The sequence below is a fragment of the Phalacrocorax carbo genome, chromosome 7 (genome assembly GCF_963921805.1).
Source record: "Phalacrocorax carbo chromosome 7, bPhaCar2.1, whole genome shotgun sequence".
Taxonomy (NCBI): domain Eukaryota; kingdom Metazoa; phylum Chordata; class Aves; order Suliformes; family Phalacrocoracidae; genus Phalacrocorax; species Phalacrocorax carbo.
In genome coordinates this window covers 43,696,307-43,721,418 of record NC_087519.1, presented here as the reverse complement: position 1 = coordinate 43,721,418, position 25,112 = coordinate 43,696,307, and the positions used below count along the sequence as shown (strand labels likewise).

At 36.4% G+C, this 25,112-nt stretch overlaps 1 protein-coding gene across 1 annotated transcript in view; it reads right to left on the bottom strand.

The window, feature by feature from the left end:
• The window catches only part of DNER (delta/notch like EGF repeat containing), a 143,959-nt gene that overhangs the window by 76,153 nt on the left and 42,694 nt on the right, over positions 1 to 25,112 (bottom strand). Inside the window, exon 2 of the mRNA XM_064457728.1 lies at positions 8,874 to 9,170. Coding sequence (XP_064313798.1) covers positions 8,874 to 9,170 — 297 coding nt within the window. The remainder of the gene's footprint in view (positions 1 to 8,873; positions 9,171 to 25,112) is intronic.

Below are 25,112 nucleotides of genomic sequence, written 5' to 3'. Positions count from 1 at the left end.
TATTTGCCAACATTTAAACTTTCATTTTCTTTGAGAATCTATACGCCTCCAGGAACAAAGGAAAAATAAAAATCTCTATTCTTACTCAGCCTTATACTACATTTAAAAATACACTTGCTTTTGAAGTATTTATATAGTTTTACAATTTCATGCATCTATTACCTTGGAACACAAGGGGGAAAACGTAATTTAAGCATTTCATTTACCTTACTATTCAATATTAGAATTTTGTTAAGTAATGCTTAACTATCAAATTACTCATAGGAAATACAGAATTCCTCTTTACATACATGTTCCATACGTTTGGATCTAAATCATGTTCTTGTTTTTTAAAAGAGAACATAATATATAAAAACTACATTTCTGCTTCAAATGTTTTAACAATGTTAACCTTCTGAGTCTTTACATGGGTAAAAGAAGAGCATCATTTGAGAAAGCAAGAGTGAAATCTCCGGAAGAGTACCTATTCCTACAATTTCTACCTGGACCTTAACAAGGCAGCAGTGACTTAGCTAGAAGATTACCTTACCAGGCCATAGCAGTAGCATAGAATGAGATTGCAAAGGAAAGCAGGTATGGTACCTAAAAAGAGAGCAACAGACTGTTCTTCCATATTACAGCTTTTCTGAGTAAATTAAATAGTGTTAACTGTACAGATACTCTCCTGCCTTTCACACCAACCAGAATAATGAGATATACACTTAATTCAAGAAGTGCTGAAATACATATATAAATCCCATGGCAATATTTTTACATGAGTGCCTTTATTACTTTGATAAATTAAGGGTACTAACCTTTAATTCCATGAGGCTAAGAAAAGTAACATAGAGACAGTTTACATTTATGCTAGGCTACATATATGCAGCCTCTCACTACTGAAAGTAGTTCGCTGAAGATATTTGCTATATATGAAATTTCATAGTATGTTTCTTGGAAAGCTGGCCAGACATTTGTAATTCTACAAGGTCTTATCAACACGGGCAGATTAATTCTGAACAGTGCAAAATACAGCCATTCTGCTACCGTGATGCGTGTTTGCATTTCTTTTGTATCTCAACCCCCTGAGTTTAAAGAACTGCAGAAGGCTTCTACTTCTTTCAAAACATGCCAGACTTTCCTCAAACTTAGAAGTGGTCTGTAAGTGGAATGAGCAAATTCACATTAGCCTTAGCAATTTCTCACTACCCTACTAACAAGATATTAATGAGTATGTCTGTAAACTAACAGACACTTCCAAACACTGGAAGAGGCTGCCCAGGTATCTTGTGGACCCTCCATCGTTGGAGGTATTTAAGACTCAATTGAACACAGCTCTGAGCAACCCACTCTAGTTGACCCTTTGAGCAAAGGGGTTGGGCCAGACAATCTCCAGAGGTCCCTTCCAATCTCCCCTACACTGTGAATCTGTGAGTGAAAATTCACCCCATGAGCCAGTTACCTAGTCTTTCCTGTAAATTGCCATTGTAACTTCAGTGACATCATGGCTTTCACAAAACCCCACTCCAATACACAACAAGAGTGCTTCATTTTGCAAATATCCCCAAAGGTTACACAAATAAGTATGTGAGCATGTGTGTGCACACGCACGCGCACACACAGACACCTGTGTATTTTTAATTGACGCTTTCCTCCTGTGCTAGCTGTGACAGTTCTCTTTGGTTAACCTCTTGTCTTTCCATCTCAGAAAGCCATTCTCCTGTTTTTACCTCCTAATGGGAGTAATCTGCATGGTCCTGCAGCCAAGCAAAATGGGGCAAATTAGTCTGGAATTAAACAGAATACATGAATGCATGCAGCACTTCTACACATCAGTCTTGAACTAAATGAAAGAAATTAATACAAACTCATCTAACAGAAAAGATCAGTGCTTAAAAGAAAAAACTCTGTCCTTAAATATTTAAACATATTTGTAAGGACATTATGTTAATGGAAAGAGTGTGAAAAGGAGTTCTTTGAGAAAAACAAGGCTATGTTCTGGGGTGGTATCCCATGAAAACTGACATGGTCATTAGGAAAGATAACCTTTCATTTCTTCAGTAGGACAGAAACTATCATGATGAATACATTATGAGGAATGCTCTCATAAACACTAACTCTTTCAAATCATCTTCCAAGGGATTACATATTAACTTTCAATTCAATAAAGCAAGTTTCATAATGTGCAGTTTTGCCTTTTCTGAACATAAAAGCACTTTCCCATGAGGATAAGGCCTGCAGGATTTCTTCTTTTCCAAGCCTCTCAGGGTGGCAAGACGTATCTTTTATTTTCTAAGAAATAGGTTTGTCAGCCTGCCTTATGTAAGGGAAAAATAATATGTGAGACAAGTAAGTCTGAAAGTCAGGTTAGATCCTGACTGTAAGATCTTGAACAGCTGTCTGCAACGAATTAAGAAGGAAAAAAGGAAGTAGAAAAATAAAAGGCAATATAATAGAACCATAAGAAGGGGATCAAATACTATCTTCTTGCAGTCAAGATGCCAAGCAATAAACCAGGATTGTTTCTGGCACAGAAATCCCACTCAGACAGAACAAAATTGTTAAAGAAAGAAAAGCAGTTCCCTTGACCTGTAGCATGAAAAAACTACTTCTTCTGAAAATCTAGTGTCACATAGCTTAACCTCCGCATGTATTTGTTTCTACCCTCCAGAGTTTCACATGGGACAACAGTTGAAAGAAAACCAGAACAGAAATAAAATAAAGGCTTACTTCTAATATACGTCACCAGTGGGAGAGAAAAGCAAAAGTGTTTAGAGTAGGAGTACCGCCTCCCTGAAGAACACCAAGGGAAGACTGGCAGACTGCATACAAAAACAGTATCAAATGAAGAAGGCTTGCCAGTTATTGTAGCACTGAAATGTGATGTAAGGAAGGCTGCATATCCACCCCATGAATTCTGTCACTGGCGGTTTGTGTTTCTTTGCTCATCTGAGTCAGCAATCACACTGCCAAGAGGATCCAGTGCATTCTGATGCATGGCTTTCCTCTAGATAACACCAATAAAACTTTATATTTCTGTCACAGGTTAACAATGCCAATATAACACAAAGAGGTAGATGCTTCAGCAGGCACAATAAGTTATCTTACACAATGCCACCTTCTCAGATAGGTACCTGGGCAATCACATTAGCCAGGTGCCTCCTTGTCTCAACCTGGCCACCAAAATTAATGTCATCCTCATAAAATCTGACAGTCAGTCTGTGCTGGTTTTGGCTGGGATAGGGTTAATTTTCTTCACAGTAGCTTGCATGGTGCTATGTTTTGGATTTGTGATGAAAACAGTGTTGATAATACAGGGATGCTTTAGTTATTGCTGAGCAATGCTTACACAGAGGCCTTTTCTTCTTCTCAGACTGCCCTGCCAGCAAGTAGGCTGGGGGTGCACAACAAGTTTGGGAGGACGCAGAGGGACAGCTGACCCCAACTGACCAAAGGGACATCCCATACCATAAGGTGTCATGCTCAGCAATAAAACTAGGGTGTAGGAGGTGGAAGTTGGCCAGGGCTGCTGTTGCTCAGAGACTGGCTGGGCATTGGTCAGTTCATGGGGAGCGACTGGAGTTTTTTTGCATCACCTGTTTTTCTTTGTTTGGGGTATCATTTTGTTGTTTTCTTTTTCTTCCTTTTTTTAATTATTAAACTGTCTTTTTCTCAATCCACAAGTCCTCACACTTTTACCCTTCCAATTCTCTCTGCCATCCCACTTGGTGGGGAAATGAGCAAGCAGCTGTGTGGGGCTTAGCTGCCTCCCCCCTGGTTAAACCACGACATAGTCATTTGATAAATATTATTTCCTTGAAAAAATAATGCTCATTTATTCCAGAGTGTATGGACCTGTTCTGAATAATAAAGGTACACACTGTGGAAACAAGCATATTGAGCTAAAATTCCACAGTCAAATCTTTACATGCAGTTTATGAGCTCACCACAGAGTAAGCTAGGACATAAACTTCAACCAAAGTCTGTCAAGTCAGCCACAGATATTTCTACCCCAAAACACTGAAAGGCAGTAAACGCATCAGGATTTTTTTTTCCCCGACTCTCAAAAGACTTCAAGACAGGATGATTGCTGAAGGAGTAGTTAATAATCCAGATACTTTTTAAAGACAGCACTGGATAAGCAAAAGTCCTAGGCCCATCCACCAGTACAGATTCAGATGAGCAGGGCTTCAGTATCTTGACATAACTGCACTCACTAGAATTTTCTAAAGTCTATTTCTGTCCTTAAAGGGGATATGAGAGGAAAGCTACTATATATGACTATCCATTAGACATCTTTTAGCAATGGAACATACTAAACTAAGGTTTGTGTGAAGTTCACATAAGTTTTGTTTGAGCATATTGAGGTTTTAGAGACATTTTGGTTTGTGTTTTGAAAATAAATATAATAAAGGGTATCACCTATCCCGAGATGCTTACACCAAGTAATCTATCAGAACAGTGTTTGTACAGAAAGTTCCATACACAAATATTGTAGAAGAGAGACTTAGTGAAGTTACAGTTTTATCCTAGAAGAAAGTTAAGATTATTCTAGCAAAATCTATCTTTTCTTCAGTCTCCTATTTGTTTGTATGATATCTTTTTCTAAAAGCAAAAGGTGAGGTGGGTTTTAAACTGAAGGACTTGAGGGGTGTGATCTGTTGCAAAAATGCTCACACCAGCATGTCCAATGGGGGAGTAAGTCAGGCCAAGCAGCGTGGTGACAAAGGTTCCTTAGCTGTCTCCCAAGAGGTGAGACAGAAGAGTAATCACCTCAAGCGTACGTACACAAAGGCACGCAGTCAGGTAACAAACAGGAGGAACTGGAGCTCCATGCCCACTCAGAAGGGTATGACATCATAGGAGTAACTGAAACATGGTGGGACAATTCAAATGACTGGGGAGGTTGGACTAGATGATCCCTGAGGTCCCTTCCAACCTGTGGTTCTGTGAAAAATAATAAAGGCTTCCAAAACAAATCTTATATACAGGTATAAGAACTGTCCTAAGTCAAATGAAAAGTATACATATTCCAGTACTTTAACTCCAACAGCAATGAGAAGAGGGAATGCCAAGAAAATAAGATAAGGGCAAAAATATTTCCTCCAGCCTCTGCCCATTTCCATGTCAAAGATTTTCCTAAGCTGTCATTTCTAAAAATGGAGTTTCTATGTATTTATCCACCTCAAACTGATCTGTCCTCCATGATTCTGTTCAGCTTCCTTCTGCACCTATAGCATGCTTTGGCAAAAAATGCATGAACATTTAACAACTCATAAACAGGTCAAAGATTTAAAGGCCTCTGTTTCAAGCAGAATTATTTCTTAAGCATATTGCATTGCTGCAGAACAGGAACACTCTCTTTCAGGATTTTCCACCTGACCCAGCCATACTCCTTTTAAAGGCTTATAATTAACTGACTGGGAACACACGTAAAACAAATGCTGTCCCCACTGCAAGGGGAATTACAAGTTTATTGTAGCCTCTAATCACCAGTTCCAAAAGCTTGAATCTGAGCAGTAGTACTGCAGTATAAATAAAAGGTTAGACTAGGACTCACGTGCTTAGCATTCTAATTCCTGGCTGCGCACCTGGCAAATCACTTTACTGCTCTGTGCTTCAGTGCCTCCATGTGTAAAATGTGAATAATACTGCTGATTTCCTCTGAAAAAAATTTGAGATCTATTAAGGAAAAGTTATATATAAGAGTACAGTACTGCTATTCTTACAGTTGATTTTGTACACAGAAACCTTTGTTGGGTCTGTTAGTTGAGCAGGATTAATGAGGTGGTTTCTTTTTTCTTCTATTATTGGCTAATATATATCTTTTCTCCACTGTAACACAAAAGATCATTGAACTGGGGAAATGTGGATTGGTAGCTGTACCTCTCTTGCAAGTGGAACAAATTAGTTGCCCAAAGTAGGAAAAAATGTCCTCTTTCAACAGCTGAGCATGAGGTTAAATTCCTATTATACTAAAGAAACCAACAGACAAGAATATTTCTCTCTCAGTGATCTGTGTTTGTAGCCCTTAATCTGCATATCAGGAAAAGACTAATTTCTTACAGCAAGAGCTCTCTAAGAAATGAAACTGTATCCAAAGACATCTGTATGTTGTCTACTGATGCAGACATTACCGAGAAGGTTCAGCCAAGCAAGCACTGCCAAGTACATCCCTAGTATCTAAGGAATACTGAAAAAATGTCCAGCTGTAACCATACATCATGGCTCTCTTAGAAAGTTTACTTTTCTCAGGTGTTTATTTTTTGAGTTCCCAAAACTTCCTGAAAAAGCTTCCATGGAAATTTTGTCCTTGCAAGATAGCGAGAGCTTTCATTTGGAGAGATTCTGGCAAAATTTCTCTCTGAGCAGACAGGCAAAAGAATATGAAGAACATTAGTTCACTTGCAGTATCAGTATAGAATAATGTGAAAAACAGCCTGACTTGGAAGATTAAAAAAAAAAAAAAAATCCACACAATAATAGCAGCCTTTGTTGCCTCTGAATCTCAAGTAATATCAAAATGGTAGATTTTTGCAATACAAAACCTACAGTTAGCTTTTTTTTTCCTTTTAAGAGGGCAAGAAAGGATCAAGCTTTGCAAAGCTTTTAAAGCTATGAGGAAAGGTAGAATTTTCCTGCTTAACGCAACTCTCTACCCTTGAAGCTTCTACCAAAGAGGCTTTGGAACACAGACCTTCAGGCAAATCAACTCTCTTTAGTTTAATATAGATGAGAAACAATGTCTTGAATCAGCACCTGAAACCTCTTTCTTTCAGATAAGCATCTCCCTCACTGTGAATTCCAAAGAACAGAAGGTCATTATGCTACACTAGAAAGATTATGAAAAATACAAGACAACATCACAATATGTTAAAAACATGTCAACATAAGTAATTTAAAGATCGGGTAACAAGTAATTTCCATGTTAGTGTTAATAATGCAATTGTAATTGGCAACCTATACGTATTTCTCAGGGTACAGGACACATGCAGAAGGGTGAATTTGAAATATAAAAATACCCACTAGTGAATGATCTGTTTGGCTGAAATGCTTACTGAACCTACCTAAAATGCCAACCAGGCAGAAATGTTACTTGTACAATACCACACCACAGACTGAGGAAGACACAGGCGGAAATCTGGTCCGAGAAGGGCATGTCCTTAATTGATCAGGACATACGGAGCACCCATGCAGAGAAGACACTGCATTTAAACTAAGTAATAAAAGCAGATCATTGTTTCTGCTACAGTGTTCTCTCCAAACTCCATACATGGTGCCTGACATATGTTCTACTGTAAAATAATAGATATGGGAGGTGGAATTCCAAGAAATAAAGCTCTGTTCTCTGGACACTGTCTACCAGAACCCCCACTGAAATGTGATACAGCCCATTAACTACTGGTACCTCAGGTATAATCCAAGAGACACAACGCATCAAACATTATCGGTTGATTTTACTTTCAAAAGTTGATTTAAGTAAATGTTACAGTAAAAACGTGAACAAATTTGTTCAGGCTAGCAAAGAATGATGAAAAAATATACTTCTTCCAGGATCAAACTCATGCCTGTTCACTTTCTCATTAAGTAGTGTGTGAAAACACCTCAGAAGAATCACACTCCTTGAAACACTTCAAAAATAGATAGAGCTGATATTTTACCTATTTATTCCTGAATACACTCAAGTGAAGTAACTTTACAATGAATTTTTCATTAAGAAGACATAATGAAGATTTTTATTCTTTGCCTACTGAAATTATAATATTTCTTCACCAACATGCTTTATTACCCCTAGTGCTTGGCATGAAGTTTATCCAAACAAAACAAAACAAAAAAAGGCACTACCATTACACCCAAAACTGATGCTCACTCTATGGCAGACTCTTCTTTGGGATGCATTTTGCACAGACATAGTATTATTATAGGTAGGTGATCTCTGGATCAGGTTGGAGATTTCCAGTACCAACTGCGGTAGGAATAGCATATGCAGAAGTAGTGGTCTCGCACCTCTGAGTAAGAGAACAACAATGACGAGAACTACAAATCATCCCTGCTGTGGTGGACTTCAAAGAAGGAGGGAGGAGGATGGTCATGTGGTAGAACGAACTTAACACATGAAAAAGTTATCAAGAGATAAATAATCAGTTCTTCTTTGTTTGTGAGCAAACATACTTTCTATCTATACTTGGTTTTCACATGTAAAGATTAATATTTAACAGTAACTGTGCTAAGTTTGACACTTTATTTTTTGCAGATACTAGAGTCTATGCAGGACATCTAAGAATTACTAATAAAATAGTGTACAAAATAGTAGAAAGCAAAGATCAGTTTTCTTAAGGATCATATGTTGTGTGTTTTCCCGTTGTTGTTTTCCCAGATATTATTAAGTTTGTCATTTTACTGAAAGATACAACAAACGTTTAAAAGCTTCCTCCACCATCACTGCATCTCTGGAGTTGTGCAGCGTGTAACATATTGACTACCATTTTTAATCCTCAAATAGTTATGTTTTCTTAACACTGCAGGGACACATTTTTCAAAACAGCATGCTATTACAATAGCAAAAAATACATTAAAGATATTCCTTTAACCTTTTGAATTTCCTAAATTTATTTAATGTTTGGAGATATGGTGTCATACAAATGACTGGAAGCAACAATATTATCCCATTTCAAAGAAATACCCAATACAATATGTTGGCCAACTTAAGCCCATTACTTTTAACAAGTATCAGATTTCTTGCATTTAATTTTACTAGCATATTAACTCAGGGCAAAGATCATATCTTCATTCTTCTCACGTAGGCATCCATGAAATCAGGGACAAATGACAACCCAAAAATGGTAACACTTAGAAGTTCTTTTCTGTGTATTTTCATTTAGACAGAATATTCTCACCTCTGTTTCATCCCATCTCAGATCTACAACTTTCTGTCCCGCTTTCGGCTGCCACGTAGGTAACGTCACTGTTGCTTTTGTACGAGGCAGAACAATGTCTGGTTCCAAGGTGGATGAGACCGGTCTGCTCTGTCTTGGTGACATCAACTCTGTCCTTTCAGAGACCGGAAGACTGTGAAATGAGTGTTCACAGTTTGTTCCCTCATAGCCTTCACTACAGAGACAGAGGTAGCCATCACCGCTAGTGCTGCAGTTACCATGGTGACAGGGGTTGCTGGCACAAGGATCTGAAACAAACTGGGAAAAACATATCACATAGGTCAATTACTGCACATATAGGATTTATTTCTGAGCTTTACAATGACCATAAACCAGAATTCTTTTCCCCTCCTGTATTTATCTTCTAAACACATTTATGAACCAAGGTCATCTCTGATGTATTTTCAAGGAAGTAAATTTAAAGGATTAAAGAACAATATAGATTAATCTATATTAACTACTTTTTTTTTTTATTATGTAATGCTAATTCATCTAGAAATTTAACACAGTAACAGAAATAGGAATGGGGCATAGAACTTATACAGATCACCAGGTCATGAAGCAGCTCTGTGTTGTCAGAGTTAACCACATAACACAATCCCATTTGTGGACACAACTTCCATTTTAAAACGGCTGGGCCTTTTCCCCCGCACATCTTTTAGTGGAGAGCAGTTTCAGAATCCGATTCATTCTCATGCTGAAAACTTTCTAACAGGCGTTAGAAAGTTGGGCAAAAATGTGCTTATTTTTAAAATAGCATTTGTAATAGGGCAGGACAAGACTGAGCTCAGTGAAAAATCCTGTCCTAGGCTTGCCTGCCTTCTTCTAATTTCTAGCTTAAATTTCTCTACAACTATTTATATTCAGTTTCTTATCTCAGGTTAAATGTCTCTTCTGTCTTCTATGCCAATGTTTACATCCATAATGTATTTACAGAATACATCTAACAAACACTTCTCAAGTTTCATCTCATAGACTAAATAAGCCATGCCTGCTCAATCTCCTTGTGGAGGACAAGCCCTCCACTCACATGCTCATTTTTGCACCCTGGACTCCAAAGTTTAGCACTGCCTTTTGCAAATGCATCAATACTTTTGTTTGTCCTGGAAATAGCTTCCTTAATATTACTTAAGAAATGTTTGCCTTAGAGCTAAATCACACTGCTGATTCATTGGCATTGTTCAACCAACTAAGACAGCCAGGCAGTTGCCTCAATTTGTCTTCACATCAAAGTAATACCCCATCATAGGAAATAGACATTTTCTCAGTTTTTAAATGCAAATTTCACCCAAGTGCTCCAGTCCTAAAGGTTACCCAGTTCTTCCCTGTACAATATTCTAGTCCTTCCTTGCATAAGCAACGCTTATTATATTTCTCAGTAAAGCACCACAGTTATTACAAACAACTGTTTCAATTATCATAAGAATTACATAAGCTTTACATATCATTAATGTAATAAAAACAAATATTGGGTCTACACTAGCAATTTTACCTTTCCATCAGTTCAAAGGCCTGGAGTCAGGGACACCAAATTCTAATACTACACCTTCTTATATAAAACAGGACAATTATTGGCCTCAGCTAGAATTCTTTTTTTGGCTGGAATTTTTGTATACCCCAGCCTCTGTAACATTTTTGGGCAGAAAACAGAGGTAACATTATTATGAAAGTTAACTTTGGAAACAGTTAATGATGCACATCAGGTTTTGTACTGACTGATGCAGAACAGTTAGAGGCCACGGAAGACAGTCCAAAATATATGGTCTACTTGTTTATCTTGTGGTTCAGTTACAGCTCTGAATGTTATTTATGTTGCACGGGGACACATCTTATACACATCAGGTGATACATTAGACATCAGGGTCAAGCTCTGACTCTTCTTCATTTTTAAAATTCAACTATAAATCGAGTTTATATATACTTAATACACGAAGTATAAAGGAACTATGGACTTTTATGATCAGATGGGCTTATCTTCATCAATGTCCTGCAAAACAACAGAATATATAAGTTCTCAAATAACAATTTCTAGATCACTTCTCTGCAAAATAATATTTAAGTGACAGAAAATAAAAGAATTTCCAGGAAGCAACAAAACCTAGTTCTGTTCTATGGTTTTTCAATTACATTTTAAGCTTGCTCCCACTGCTACATAGCAGAGATTTTCACAGAAATTTCTTTTTCCCTTAAGAGTGTTGAAGGTAAAAAGTGTTGACGTGTGAACAAATTCCAGTTCAAAAACTTCAAAGTTTCAAAGAGATGCAGCTATCTTATTGTGGGATAACGTCTTTACTCATTCTTTCACAATTATTCCAAATTCACATTAACACATTTTTGATTAATAAATCATCATTTATTCTATTCTGAGGAAATTTAATTTTTCTCATCACACCTAGAATGTTAAGGTTATTATTTGCAAAGGTAATAACAAGAAAGAAAAAATAACATTTTCAAATAATCACAAAGGGCACTTTTTCCCCTTAGTGAATACATCCATTGACTTTACAAGCAAAATAATAAAAAGTGCTCTGTGATACATGTTATTTGCTGTAAACTGTTTTGAGCTTGTTTGACTGGAAACAGATGTGTTTAATGACGAGTACTGCTTACTACTGCCCAAGCCATGCACTGAAGAACACCTTGTGCCTTATGAATCACCACCAACCTTCCACACACGGTGGAAGTAAAAATAATTAAGACTGTTTGGTTTAGATGAAGAATAAAAAAAGATGAGTGTAGATGTAGAACTTCAGCCATGCACTTCCTCAGAACTGAGTTTTATTAAGTACTTCACAGGATTTCAACTTACCATTCCCTTTTCTTAGTTACTATTAATTATAAAGCTCATTTTTCTTTCAGCAAGCCTATCAAAACAAATCAAAGTCTTTTGTGCACGTAAGTTTTCTGTTGAACTAAATAAATTTCATTTTAATTAGCAGCTAAAAAGAGATGAGGAAATAAAATTGAGTAATTTGTGTTGGTGGTGATGTTTCTGTGGTCCTTTAAGTCCCCTCCAAGGAGGCAGCAATGGTTAGGCAAGGGCTCTGAGAAACATCTCGGCACAGTGAACAGCATGGCTACATCAGAATTAAAAGGTAGCACAATTTCAAGGCTTAACCTTCAACAAACTTTTGAAGCTCACAGAAAAAAGTAAACGTCCTCATTCCCATAACTGAGAGCTGAACATAAGTATGCTGCGACTACACAATTAAAAGAGCCCTTTTTTTAGCCATTCCTTGTGAAGTTCAACAGTATTCTAAAATACTGTCGCACAGAGAAAAGGAGGATGCAGGTAATATGTATCCATATAGCCCATGATTAAATAAGGAAACAATATAATCACTACTGAAAAATTCCAGAGTTATTTTAGGTGTAGAATTTCAATAATCTTGATTAAGAACATATATTTAGTATCTAGGTCTCCTGTTTTCATCCCCATTTCTCCATTTAATAATAGTCTATCGGTTTTCATAATACATTCATTTACAAAATAGTCACAGTCAGCAGTTGCAGCTGACAAAGCTGAGCTAAAAATCATAAAATGTATTTGCGTGCAATTACTATTCCATATGCCTGGACAGTAGTAATCTTACAATTCTATTGGAAAAATACTCTAATGATAGATGCATACCAAGGTGCCCTTCATACTGCAATTAATTTTCCAAAGGCAGACTGAATACAGTATAAACACGAGGCTTGTTTACGAATCACACTCGCAAACATGGATTGTTTGCCAGCCAGTCCAATTGTTTCCTAAGGTTTCAGCTTAAGATATAACACTGCAAGATGTAAAACTGAGATCTTTGTGCTGGTACTCCTTATGGTGACACCAATGTTGTTTAACACTCATTCAGCATCTCTTCAGAGTGGTTCTACTTGTTCTATCTGGAGACAGTCCAGGTAGGTGCTCCAGAGAGCTTCAATAAGCCTAAAGAGAAGGCTGTAGATGAGGTCCTAAACACAATACAAAACCTGTCATCCACCTGTGACTCTCCTCTTAGATTTGTTAGTACAAAACTAACTTCTGGCTCCATTTTTATTGCTGTTGCCTACAATCACAGACAATATTATACCAGCCTGCAACTTCAGTAAAATATGGAAAAACCAGAGTAAATCCAGTCCTCATATTAGGAATTCAGTGAATTGTTTAAATCCATTCTACATAGTGAATGTCAACCTGTTAACAAAGCCAAGCTGCCACAACAATTTCAAAGGCTGATATTTTACATATGTGTCTACAGCATTCACAACCTCCAACATGATCTTCAGATGTTAAAAGCTGACACAGTCCAAAAGTTTCCAACTCTTCATTGGCTCCCTGAGAAAATTTTTCCAGTTACAGGATAAAATGTTGTGGTTTTCAAATATGCAAAGTGACTTTAGCTGGCTGGGATTTAAACAGCTAGTTTCTTCATGTGTTCTGGTAACACCGTATCTTAGGAGAAATTTAAATCAGTAAAACTGCCTTTGCACCTACATTGCTGAAGAAATTCCCCAATACAAAAGCAGGCAACTCTTCTCCAGGAAGACCATGGGAAGATCCACCACATATCACCAGCAGAGAAAAGGGATCAGACACACCAATTTCAAACTATGCACAGTACATAAAAGATCATCATCTTCTGAATACTTTAGAAAGAAAATAATTAAAACCTGCAGTTTAAGCTATTATCAGTTTGGTTTTAGTACAGTAAGTAGAAAAAAAAAAGCTTTTTCTTATAAGCACATCTAAAATACACTATCTTTGCGTATGCATCAATTTATAACAGATGGAAGCAGATTTAAATCAATGGCAGTAAAGATTATCTAGAAATGTAATCTCTTTGAAAGAATGGTTTAATTATGTTCAAATTATTATTTCAACTCAGCCTCATGCAATCCTTCCCACAGCAAAATTTTAAATCCCATTCTATCACACATTAAACATTAATGCAAACTAGGAAATGAAAGACAAGAAAACAGGATTAATTGAAATAGAAAAAAACTCAGATGTTCCAAAAAGTGCCCACAGAAAACGCATTGAGATGAGTATATCAAATAAATGCATTTTCTTCTTTTTTGAGAAAAGACTCTCTTGTGACTCAGTGGGACTCAAGCAACATATGTGGGTTCAATTTCTGGCTCTCCCAGAAACATCCTGTGTGACCTGAGAACAGTCTCTGCCTCTTTGCTAACTGTAAAATGGAGATTACACTTCCTTTCTCACACTGCCTGTGTTGTCTGGTTAGAAAGCCATTTTTTTCAGGATGGGAAGCACAAGAGCCAGATGTAGATAGGAACTCTCAAGCAGCAGTGAAGTACAAATAAATATAATAAAGAAATAAATGTCTGTACAGTAAGGCTAAATCTGTAACCTGTGGCTAATCAGGTTTGTTTCTTTCTTGTTATTTCTTTCTCTCTCTTTTGTTTCTTTCTGTGGCTATTCAGGTTTCTTCTGAACACGTCTTTGCTGAGACGAAGAGAAGTGTTCAGAGAAATATCCAGCAAAGATTCTTTAAAGTTAATAAACATTCCTAAATTATCTTTTCTAATTAACCCAGAAAAGACAGCAAAATCATATTGATATTGCATGTTTAGACACTATATGTTTCATTAAAACAAGATCTGCTTGAAAACAAGTAGGTTGAAGAATACATTAATTTTTCAACTGTGACCAAACATAACAGATATAAAAAGAGTGCCTAATACACTGTGATTGTGAGAGTTAGGATGAATGAGATTTTTTTTGCCTCATGAGAATTAAAAATTAACCAGCATCAGCCCCATGGTGTGCATAGATACCTCCACCTTAAATGGCTGTTACTGAAAGGCTGCCTGTAATTACTTTTCTGTATGTGTTTAAGGATGCTCTTGGTAAGTAATTCTTCTACTACATGTGGAGAACGAGTAATATGTCCTAGTGAAACACTGCCTCACAGGGTGCTGTGACCACCAGCACCTTGATCAGATACCAGCCACTCCATACAGGAATCAGAATGTCACAATTTGTCAGAAGGAAAAGAAAATGTGCCAGTACGGTGCTATTTCATACTAAAAAGTACCCATATGCTATGAACTACATCTATTTGAGCCTTGGCTATCAGGGACTTTAAAGAATGGGCAGGCCACAATGTAATAGAAAGTGCTTCATACAGATGTCCTGGAAACCAGAGCAAGCTGGGCTTTCTTGCCCATCCCTCAAAGCAAAGTAAGCAGGACAAAATGTTTATATATGTCATAAAACATTAATATGGCAGCTACATAAGTTTCAGTTATTAGAAACTAACTACAAGCTGCAACACGGAGTTTTAATTAATCAAGATTTAGAAGGCTAATGCCAAGAACTGTATCATACTGAAAATAAAACGTAAGCTACTTCTTTCTAGAAGTAAACATTTACTGTTTTCCTTTAGCAATTCCACTCAGTGCCCCAACCCACCAGGAAAGACATCAATAAATCTAATAAAGAAGTGCAACCTTTATCAGATAATTTAGAACATGATTCTTTGAAACACCGTTAACTGTGAGCATTTTGGATTGCTTCCAAGCTTCCATTACTCATTCTATGAGGTTTGAATATTCGGAGTAATGAAACTGCCAGTGAATGTAATAAATGGATATAAAACATTTTCTTTACTTCAGTGAAGCAGCAAAAAAAAACCTAAAGAAATTGTCTGTTTAATTGAGAACCAAAGTATGGCTGCCCAAATCTATTTGAAAAACCAGCAAACATAACAAGGTAAATTTTAAACAGCCTGACAGATTTTAAAAACAGAGCTCTGGCAAACGGCTAAGTTACCCTTGCATAATAAGTTACCATACATCATCTGCTTTGCTCTGCCTATCCCTCAGGCACATTCTTACCTCGAGGCATACTGAAATAACTACAAGATAAATTGAGATCACTTTCCCTCTCCAGCAACAAAAGGAAAATATCTACTTCACACTAACCACAGAGTACTGCTTGATGTAAGCATGTACATAAATAATTGTTGAGAAGCACCTTATAGTTTTTCTCAGCTTTTCTCATCAGATTATTTTTAATACTTTTTTTTAAATCTTTTCCTTTAACCTGTTAGGAAAGGCCAATCAAACTGTTTTTTATTTGTCTAGATATAGTGGGTTTAATAGTACATTTCAAGTAGACAAGCTAAGCCAACTAACTGTGTTTTTCAGCAACACTCATACTTAGCAAAGATGTTTTTTTAGAAACAAAATGAAGTCAGAATATCCATCCTGAAGGTAGGTCAAGTACTTATCAGAAAGGATCTAAGAAGTACCAATAGACCTGTGAAGATTAGCATTAAGGTTTCTTACAGCAGCATCAGCTCATTTTACTCTCAGTAAGGGTTGGCAACCTACAGTATAATTGTTAAATGGGACCCCAGCAGCACTCCCATTACTGGTGGTAAAACCAGGGGGTAATTCTGAAGACAAAGCATTAAATTTCTTACAGTAACACAATACATGTGTTTGATTAGATCTTATGCTATTATTTTATTATGAAAATATCATATGGTGAAAGAAATATCAATAGTGTCTTTACTCTTAATAATTTTTTCCCTTTTTAGAAGTATTTTTTCTTGAGCAACAGTATGGTGCAAAAATATTTTTATGCTAGGACATTAAGATATGTAATAATATGAAAATTCATAACATCTTTATTTCTAAAATGAACTTTCTGCTAGTTTCAAATACATTGTTCACTTGTGAGAAGCTGAAATTAAATATACTCCCTTACATTATTCTAGAAGTCATTAATTGACCTAAAAATAATATGTACTATTCTATATAAAACAAACAAGCAAGTGTTCCAAACTACATGCCAAAGATTTTAAAGGATTTTTAAAGGAAATATTAATTCATTCTGATGAATTTAAGTTTGAAGGTAAGCATATGGGTTACAGTCTAATCCAAGGCTAATAATATTGCTTCAAAATCTTAACGTTCTGACATGAATACTCTGAGTTATGTTGAGATCAGAACTAGCCCAGGGAGGAATACAGTTCAAATATCATTATGCAACAAAAAAGCCCAAACAATCAGCTACTAGGATTTTTCAAAACTGACAAAAGAAATTACTTATCCTACTGAAAGTAAGCAGATCGTGAATTCCTCAATTTTTAGCTGTTTTAAAAACAACAGCATGCTATAGCCTCTATGCAGGCATGCCAAGTTTTACACAGTCTGTGTGTCTATCCACCCTTACAAATTTTGACCCCAGTAAACAAACCAGATTTGACAGTTTTCTGGAGATCTCAAAGATAATTAAACTTCTTTTACTTCCATTGCATGAACAAGCAGCCAGATAGAGGATCAAGCCTGTGTAAGTGCTCTAACTGGCAAAAAGGCCACAGCATAAGCTCACGCTTTATTACACAGCAAGCTAGGTAGAAGGCAGAGCACGCTTATGAAGTTCAACAACAGGATTAGCAACAGCATTCTCATTTTCTTTAGCATCAACGTCAATCAACCTCAAGACACAATTTCATCTAAAACAAGACTTCGTTAGTTCAAGTACTCATGGCATTTCTTGATTTAGAAGTCTGAGGCTTCAGGCATTTTCTAGGTGAGGTACAGCAGAATGGGCACACAGTTCTTGTAAGAACAACAGAAGGACTGGGTAACAGTGAGTAGTGCAGTAAAACTGTACAGCTGAACCATCAACACCACATGAAATCCTGAAAAACTCAACAGATGTGACAACTGGCTACTCTCATAGCTTTTTGCCCACAAGTGGCTGTGAAAACAGGAAAAGATTGAACACATACATAGAACATCTAGGAGATGTGATATAACTGGCGGTCCACTGATGCCACATTTTCCAAATCAAATATGGAAAAAAAATTAAAATTTGGGGAGCTTAAAAATAAGTAGTTGTTACAATTTCAAGCCACAATACATCAGAAAGGAGACATTTTGTCAGCTGAGACATTTGGCAATCAATAAAACAGAAAACACTTATGCACCGGGTCAAATAGCTGAGCATTATATAGCTCCTTCAGTGCTTTCAAACAACCACCATTACTACCAACATTACTGCACTCCAGCCGGTACTACTGACAACACAGTAAGTCACAGGTATGTGGTCTCCTCATTTTTTTCTTATTTCTCATAATTAAACATCCTGCCAGATCAAAAGTTAAAATATTGTCTAGTTGGAAAAATACTGAAAAAAATGAAAAAAACTGTGAACACAAGAATGCACTCTCTCAGTACACATCCTCTGCATCGCTGTGTTGGATTAAGTTACTCCCCTTGACAGCCATTTTAAAAACTCTTTCCTCTATATATTCACATACACTTGATTTTAATTGTTTGAGCTCAGGATTTAAATTCCAAGACCCAGCTACATTTTTAATACAGTTATTGGGGGTTACACATCACGTACTTACTATAGTCCACACACTGAGCAGAACTGACATCTAAAGAGAGTCAGTGAAAAGGGATACCAGTAAAGCAGCTACCTTCAGGTCTCTGGCTGTTACAGCAGACAAAGACTCACAGCCTTCCTTCTCGGATTAGGAACCTAACCAGTTTTCTGCTCACAGTGATTTTTTCTTTCAAGGCAGGGTTAGAGGCAGGATAGAAAAGTTAGCATCTGTATCTTGTAACAAAGCACCTGACTGCACATATGTCCAGAGAGTCTCAAATTGACATCCAGTTCCTAATCCATGAAGAATTTGTCATTTTACTGCAAGAAGTAATTGGATTAAATATTTGAACAATGTTCGGAACAGAGATAAAAGCCCAAAATTTCTCTGCTCCTCCCTGCTTAAACACCATCACTCACTCATGTTGACGCTCATTCCCATCATCACACTCTGCCCCTGTGATTCTTGCTCCGTGAAAGCAGTTTAAACTACGTTTAATCTCACATTTTATGACAGGCTAAGAGTGAACTCACTTACTTCATGGCTGCTAACACACAGAAACTTGTTAAGGTATGACAACAGCAGCATATGCCTGAACCTTGAGAATAAACCAATCCTCAGATGCATAAAATAGGTTTTTACATTCCGTGGTTAGAGACAGTGCTTCTTTTGACCTCATCTGAAATAGCTGTTTTGCCCAGTCAGTAGAACAACCTTTTGGGGGCTATTTTTTAAAACCAAATTTACCTTGTGGTTCAAAAAACCTTCTAAAATTTGTATTAAAATAAACTGGATTGTATTTTTTCCCATGACATACACAGTAACAATTATTCAGGGTTTTATCTTTCTAGCCTATGCCAATACAATTTTTCTATTGTCAGGTTTTGATTATTTTCTTGTAATTTCTACTTCTTGATCATGCTCACGACTTCTAGTTATATACACAGACTTTTCATTTCTTTAGTGCAGAGGACTGTGCCTTCCCGCTAAGACAATTCAAAAAGTAAACTATCTCTAAAATCTCTAGGTCTAGGGAAATAAAAATTTGGTATCTAGCACACCTTGGGTCTCCTGCAGCAAGTTACAGGGAGCCTATCATTACAAATAGGAGAATTACTCCTCAGTGTGTTTACTATTTTTCTTCTCTCTGTCACATCAGAGATAACAAGTAGAAAGTTGTTTGTTATAAGAGCTTCTTACTGCTGTGTCCAGGAGGCCATGTATACTCATTGTTCAACATGATGAAATATACATGGAGAAATGGTAAAATGAGTCAAGTTTCAGTAAGCTAGTGCCCAGCAAAAAACTCATCACCTATCATTTTAAATCTGCCCTAAAGATCATAGCTGTTACCAAATGCATTACAATATTAATGAACAGTTCCTGAAAGAAACGACAGGATTTGTGCCCCCTCTAGATGAAAGGGCGCAAATGAAGGGGCCCTTTCCCTTTAGGGCATAAATTATTATAGGGGTTTTTTTGCTTAAGTCTCTCTTTCAGTTGGTCTAAACAATGGAATATACAAAATCAGATACAATACAGCCCATTTTTCTAACACTATAGAAAACAGGGCTGTGACCTAAATAAGCTTTCCTATGAATTTTGTTCATGAGGTCATATATCACATGACCTTATATCTGTCATCAGACTACACTGTGTGCATGCTGTCATTTTGCTGTCCACCATAAACTCTAGAAATAAGAGTATTTTTTTCAGCAATACCATTCTACAATTTCTCTCACTCATACTAATTTCTCTTTTGATGGTTTACCCTCATGAATTAGTCTGTATCCAGACAAGTTGAAATTTGTGTCACAGGTCATTCCCCATATTTTTTTACTTCTCCAAATCCTTTATTACTCTCTTTGAATGACTTCAAATCTGCTGCCTGATCTTATAACCCCAATACTAATTTATGTCTATTGGCTCAGTCCCTTAATGTTTCAATGCTATGAATTAGGTTTATCACTTTGTGAACCCAGCAATATTTCATGGCACCAGAAAAAAATTCTATAGCAATAACTAAACTGTAGAACCTCTGTGCTAAATGAGGAAATATTCCTTTTGTCTGATTTAAATTTTCTGTTTGGTAACTTTATTATATGCCCCTACTCCTTATCCTGTGGTATTTAGCAAATACATTGCTCTCTTCTTCACATCAACTCATGATTTTAGAGACTTCTGTCACAACTGTGTTTGGAAAAGAGGTGAACGAGAAAAGTCCTAGATATTCAGAAGTTGTTTCATATACCTTGTTATCATTCACTGTCCATTTTTGAGGTGGGGAGACAGTACCAGAGATGTGGATATACCTTAGATTTAAATTCTGGTATAGTGATGTTACCTGCTTTTTTACCCTGGTCCTTTCATCATAGTAATCAAAATATTAAAAGCAACTCTTACAATGATTCTCATTTGTTTGCCACTATATGTCATTTCCTATGTATACGACACATAACTCTCTTCTCACCCCATTGAAGGGCAAAATTGATTGCTTTTACTGGTTTAGACACAGACCCTCTGAGGTTCTGTATACCACCATTCTCCTGCACACATGTATGATACACGATGGTGATTACCCACATGAATCAGGAGGGTAAGGATTTGCAGATCTAATCACAAGCATGCTGGGAAGCTTTGTATTGAATCCAAAGACAACAGTAGCGGAATTCTATTTCCTGCAGATAGCTCTAGCAGCCTTTTATTAGTGTCCTGTATGTATGCTTGCATTTTTAATAGTTTTCTGTGTATTTTTTGCAAGATTTCATTAATTCTTATAACAAAACATTCATTTTCGGTGGCAAACATCAAGGCTTTTGAAAGGTAGTCTCCTATACTGATTTATGATATAGTGGGTATATCATACACAAGAGTATCAGATAGCAGTGCAAAGGTAAGGAGAAGTGTTTATGCATATTCTTTTCTTCCAGATTATCAGGTTTTCAGGGGCTGAAGCATCTACCTCCTTTTGAAACAGCTACAAGAATTCAAGGAAGTATTTCCTGCTACTATAAAAGAATTCTAGGTTATTTCTAGGTTATTACCCAGCATATTGCCTCCAAGTCATATGCATTCGCAAGGCCATTGCATACCGTCGCTCATAATGCTTAGTTCTGATATGTGTTAGTCACGACATTAAAAATGCTTCTTTTCCTCTTGCAACTGTATTGAAAGATGGTGATTTAGGAAACATTTGAACAGCCAGCCAAACACTGAGTCTACAAATAGTAAAACTGTATAGTACATTTTGCACAACAGTATATCTCTGGGGGCCCATCCAACTCAACATAAAACTCAATTTGTACATGCGTGTATTTACATCACAGGATGAAATAACATCTTTTTACAAATGTCAAATATTTTTTTAAATTATTGAAAACTGTACATACACATATTGCGTCAGTATTTTGTCCTTGACCTTCAGCAAATATATTTCTACTAAAACTTAAAAAAAAAAAAAAAAAAAGATAGGAAAAACAGGAAAAGAAATGTAACAATTTTAAACCACTGCTATAGGCATGCCTTGCAGGAAGCTTCTGGTGATGAACAGAAAAATAGCTCATTAAATCCCTGCTGTGCCATATCCTACGTATCTTATTGTGTTGGGTTACATGATATTTTAAGACTCTACACAACTGCCATTCCCTTTGAGGATAGAAAGTACAGTGGAGTAGGGTAAATTTCTTAATGCTGTATCTGCAAAATGGCAAAACACAGTATAACCTCATTGTGGTATAAATTTTGTCATTAGTCCCTGTTCCTTCACTGTTAGTTGGTCCAAAAAATTGTTTTAATTAAGAAAAATACGGACAAGAAAAAGAAGAGTCATTAAAATAATTTTCTCTTCATTGGTCTTGATTCTGGTTTGCTTCCTTATGCTCAGGAAACCTTTCAGAATTAGACTGCTCCTTCAAGATTCAGATTTTTTTTGACTTTCAGTGGGAAACCGTGATGTGATTAACCAATAATCCTGGCAAACCTCTTCCCATTAATATACTTGCCTTTTGCCTTACAGAAATTCTTTTTGAATTACAGACACAATTAAAATATTCTTCTAAGAAATAAGATTTTTTTTATCTAAAGAAAAAGTTCTTTTGTCAAGTAATTTCTTATTTAATGTAGAAGATGGACAACTCTGAAATAGGATATGAAATAAATATTGGGGGAGTCTAGAGCAAGTACAAAAGAAGTTGAGAGAAGTTGACCAGGAGAAACAAAAAAATATTTTGACAATACAAGAGAAAGAAATAATAATTAAGCAAAACATCTAGTCACAGAATCAGTATTATTTTCTAATATTACAGATGATGAATCATGGACAAAGGATTCTTTTCTCTATTGTAACAAGACACTGAGTTACAGGGGAAATAGAGAGATATGGCTAGTGCTACAGGTTTTAGCCCAAAGAAATAGACTTGTATTGCAAGGACAGAATACAAGTATTTTACACAAGAATATGCAAACATTTAAAAAATGAGTCAGCACTAAATACTTGCTAGACTTGGTACTGTAACCTGAAATCTCCACCTACACATGTGTTCTTGAAGCATTCAGTTGCAAAATACTCACAGAATATCAATTGTTTACATTAAAACAAAAACCAAAGTAGGACAATTACTACTTTCTGAAATGTTAGTCTAACAAGACAAAGGAAAAAAAGTTAAATTCTAAACCGTTAAGGGCAAAAATGTTATTTATGCACGCATACCATATAAGCTTTCCGTTTTTACTTTTACTTACAAGATAAATATGCAGAAGGAATACAAAAATCCATCTATTGCAGGGCACACAGCAGAAAAAATTTTTAGAACTATTGAAACATACTGTATGGGGCAGAATTTTTAGAACTGTTGGGACCTATGGTTTGGAACAGAAACAATCTGATAATTATCTAGTCCCATCTCTCTTCTGTTCTGGAAAAATCAGGCTGTTACTCACCTTGTGAGCTTTCTTGTGAAACTCTCCAGCATACCACTTACTGCTTCTTGTTCTAATTTTCTGTAAGTTCTAACAAATCTTCTTTAAGTATGATCTAACGTACACTGGAACTGAGCCACTAATGAGCAATGAGCATTTATGTTTATTTGCATCCTTCAGTAAAGAGATGTCAGTTGCAAAATCAAAATAAGACTCAGAATTAGAGAATAAATAAATATTCTAGGAAATATTGTTACCCGAATAGGTATTAGGAATTAACCTGTCAACAACTCTGATATCTTCCATACAGTTCTGACAGATATTCATAAACATGCTAAACTTCATAACGAAGCCTGGCTTTCAGTAATATTTGATTTGCTGGGTCCAGTTTTAATATTGTCTCTCTGGGCCAAATCCTTAGGCAAACATTCAAATGCACCCCCAACATCTCTTTAATCTTTTATTTGGAGGAGACCATCATCCAAACGTCCATGAACTTCTTTCAGGAGAAATTCATATGTCCTCAAAGGCAACTTCATTATGGGCTTCTTCAGCTCATTGTTTACCTCTGGCGATTAAATGACAATTAAGTCAATTAACAGTCAGATTTCACACATGCACCCACTTTACTAGGTGAAAATGAAAGAAAAGAAATACAGTTGGTAGAAGAAAAAACAGAATGTGAACAAAATCCCTCTTCCATTGTGCAGGCTACACCAGGATACTTGGGCTACAAGTCAGTCCTGACACTTTCTTACTATATTTAGGCTTGTAAAATCCATTCTCCTCTCCAAAACTGGATGAGGAAAAACCATCCCTCCTTTACAACATTACAGTCTGCATTGCTAGTTTACCAGATCCATACGATTTTCTCTCCCTGCTCAAATGATCTGCTGCTTAATTACAAGCTCATCTGGAAGGATTGATATCTTTTGGCAGTAACCAATTCATTATCCCAACATTCCTGCATTTGATCAGGAGAAACTCCCGTCAATTTTTGTTAATTTTTCCTCATATGCATCCTCTATCAATACCTCCTGGAATTCAAGGACCAAATACAGATCTTTTTAAAAAAAAAAAAAAAAGGCAACACAAAATACCGTTTATGGTCTCAAAATCAAAAGAAAAAGACTACCAGACATAAACTAAATCTTCATGGTCTTCAGCCTTAAAAAAAATAGGTCTGGATTTCTGAAATGCTACTGAAATGATGTTTAAAGACTCAGGGATGGAGAGATACAGGAGTACATAAAAAGTTACGCTTATCCTTATGGTCTCTTCTGCTGAATCACTGACTTTCTGTGACAGCAACAACAAAAGAATAAATGAAACATCAAATTCCCACTTAAATCAGATAAACCATTTTACTCATTACTGCTTTTGGCAAGATTGAATTCCACTTCATTGTCTGCTTTTGTCATACCAAACGGAACAAAAGGACAGATCACTAGAAAGCCTAACACAACACATGCAGTAAAAGGTACTCCTTCAAATCAAAGTGTCAACACCTACATAAATACATAGCCAGAACAAATTTGTTTAAAACACAGGTATACGCAAAATATGATACTTAACTATACCCAAAGCTGTCATTTCACCAACAGCTTCACTTATAGTTCATTAATTTAATTTCAAAAAACAGCTTAGCAGGAATGAAATGCCCCAAACAGTTTTACTGGAATTCAGTGACTATGTACAGTCAAATTAAATATCAGTTCAGTTCTGGCTAGTCACACTGGCCCTCAATATATCAGAGAGTAAAAAGAAGCCTGCAAGCTGCACGCCAGAGAAGTTTTAGGGAATCTTTGTCTTCCTGGGCTTGTAGATTAGTATTGAATTTGGAAAAAGTGAAAGACTGAAAGGTGGGACCAACGCTGATGGGTCCCAGCCTTTGAGAATGAAATTCCCAGTTGATCCAAACACAGACACA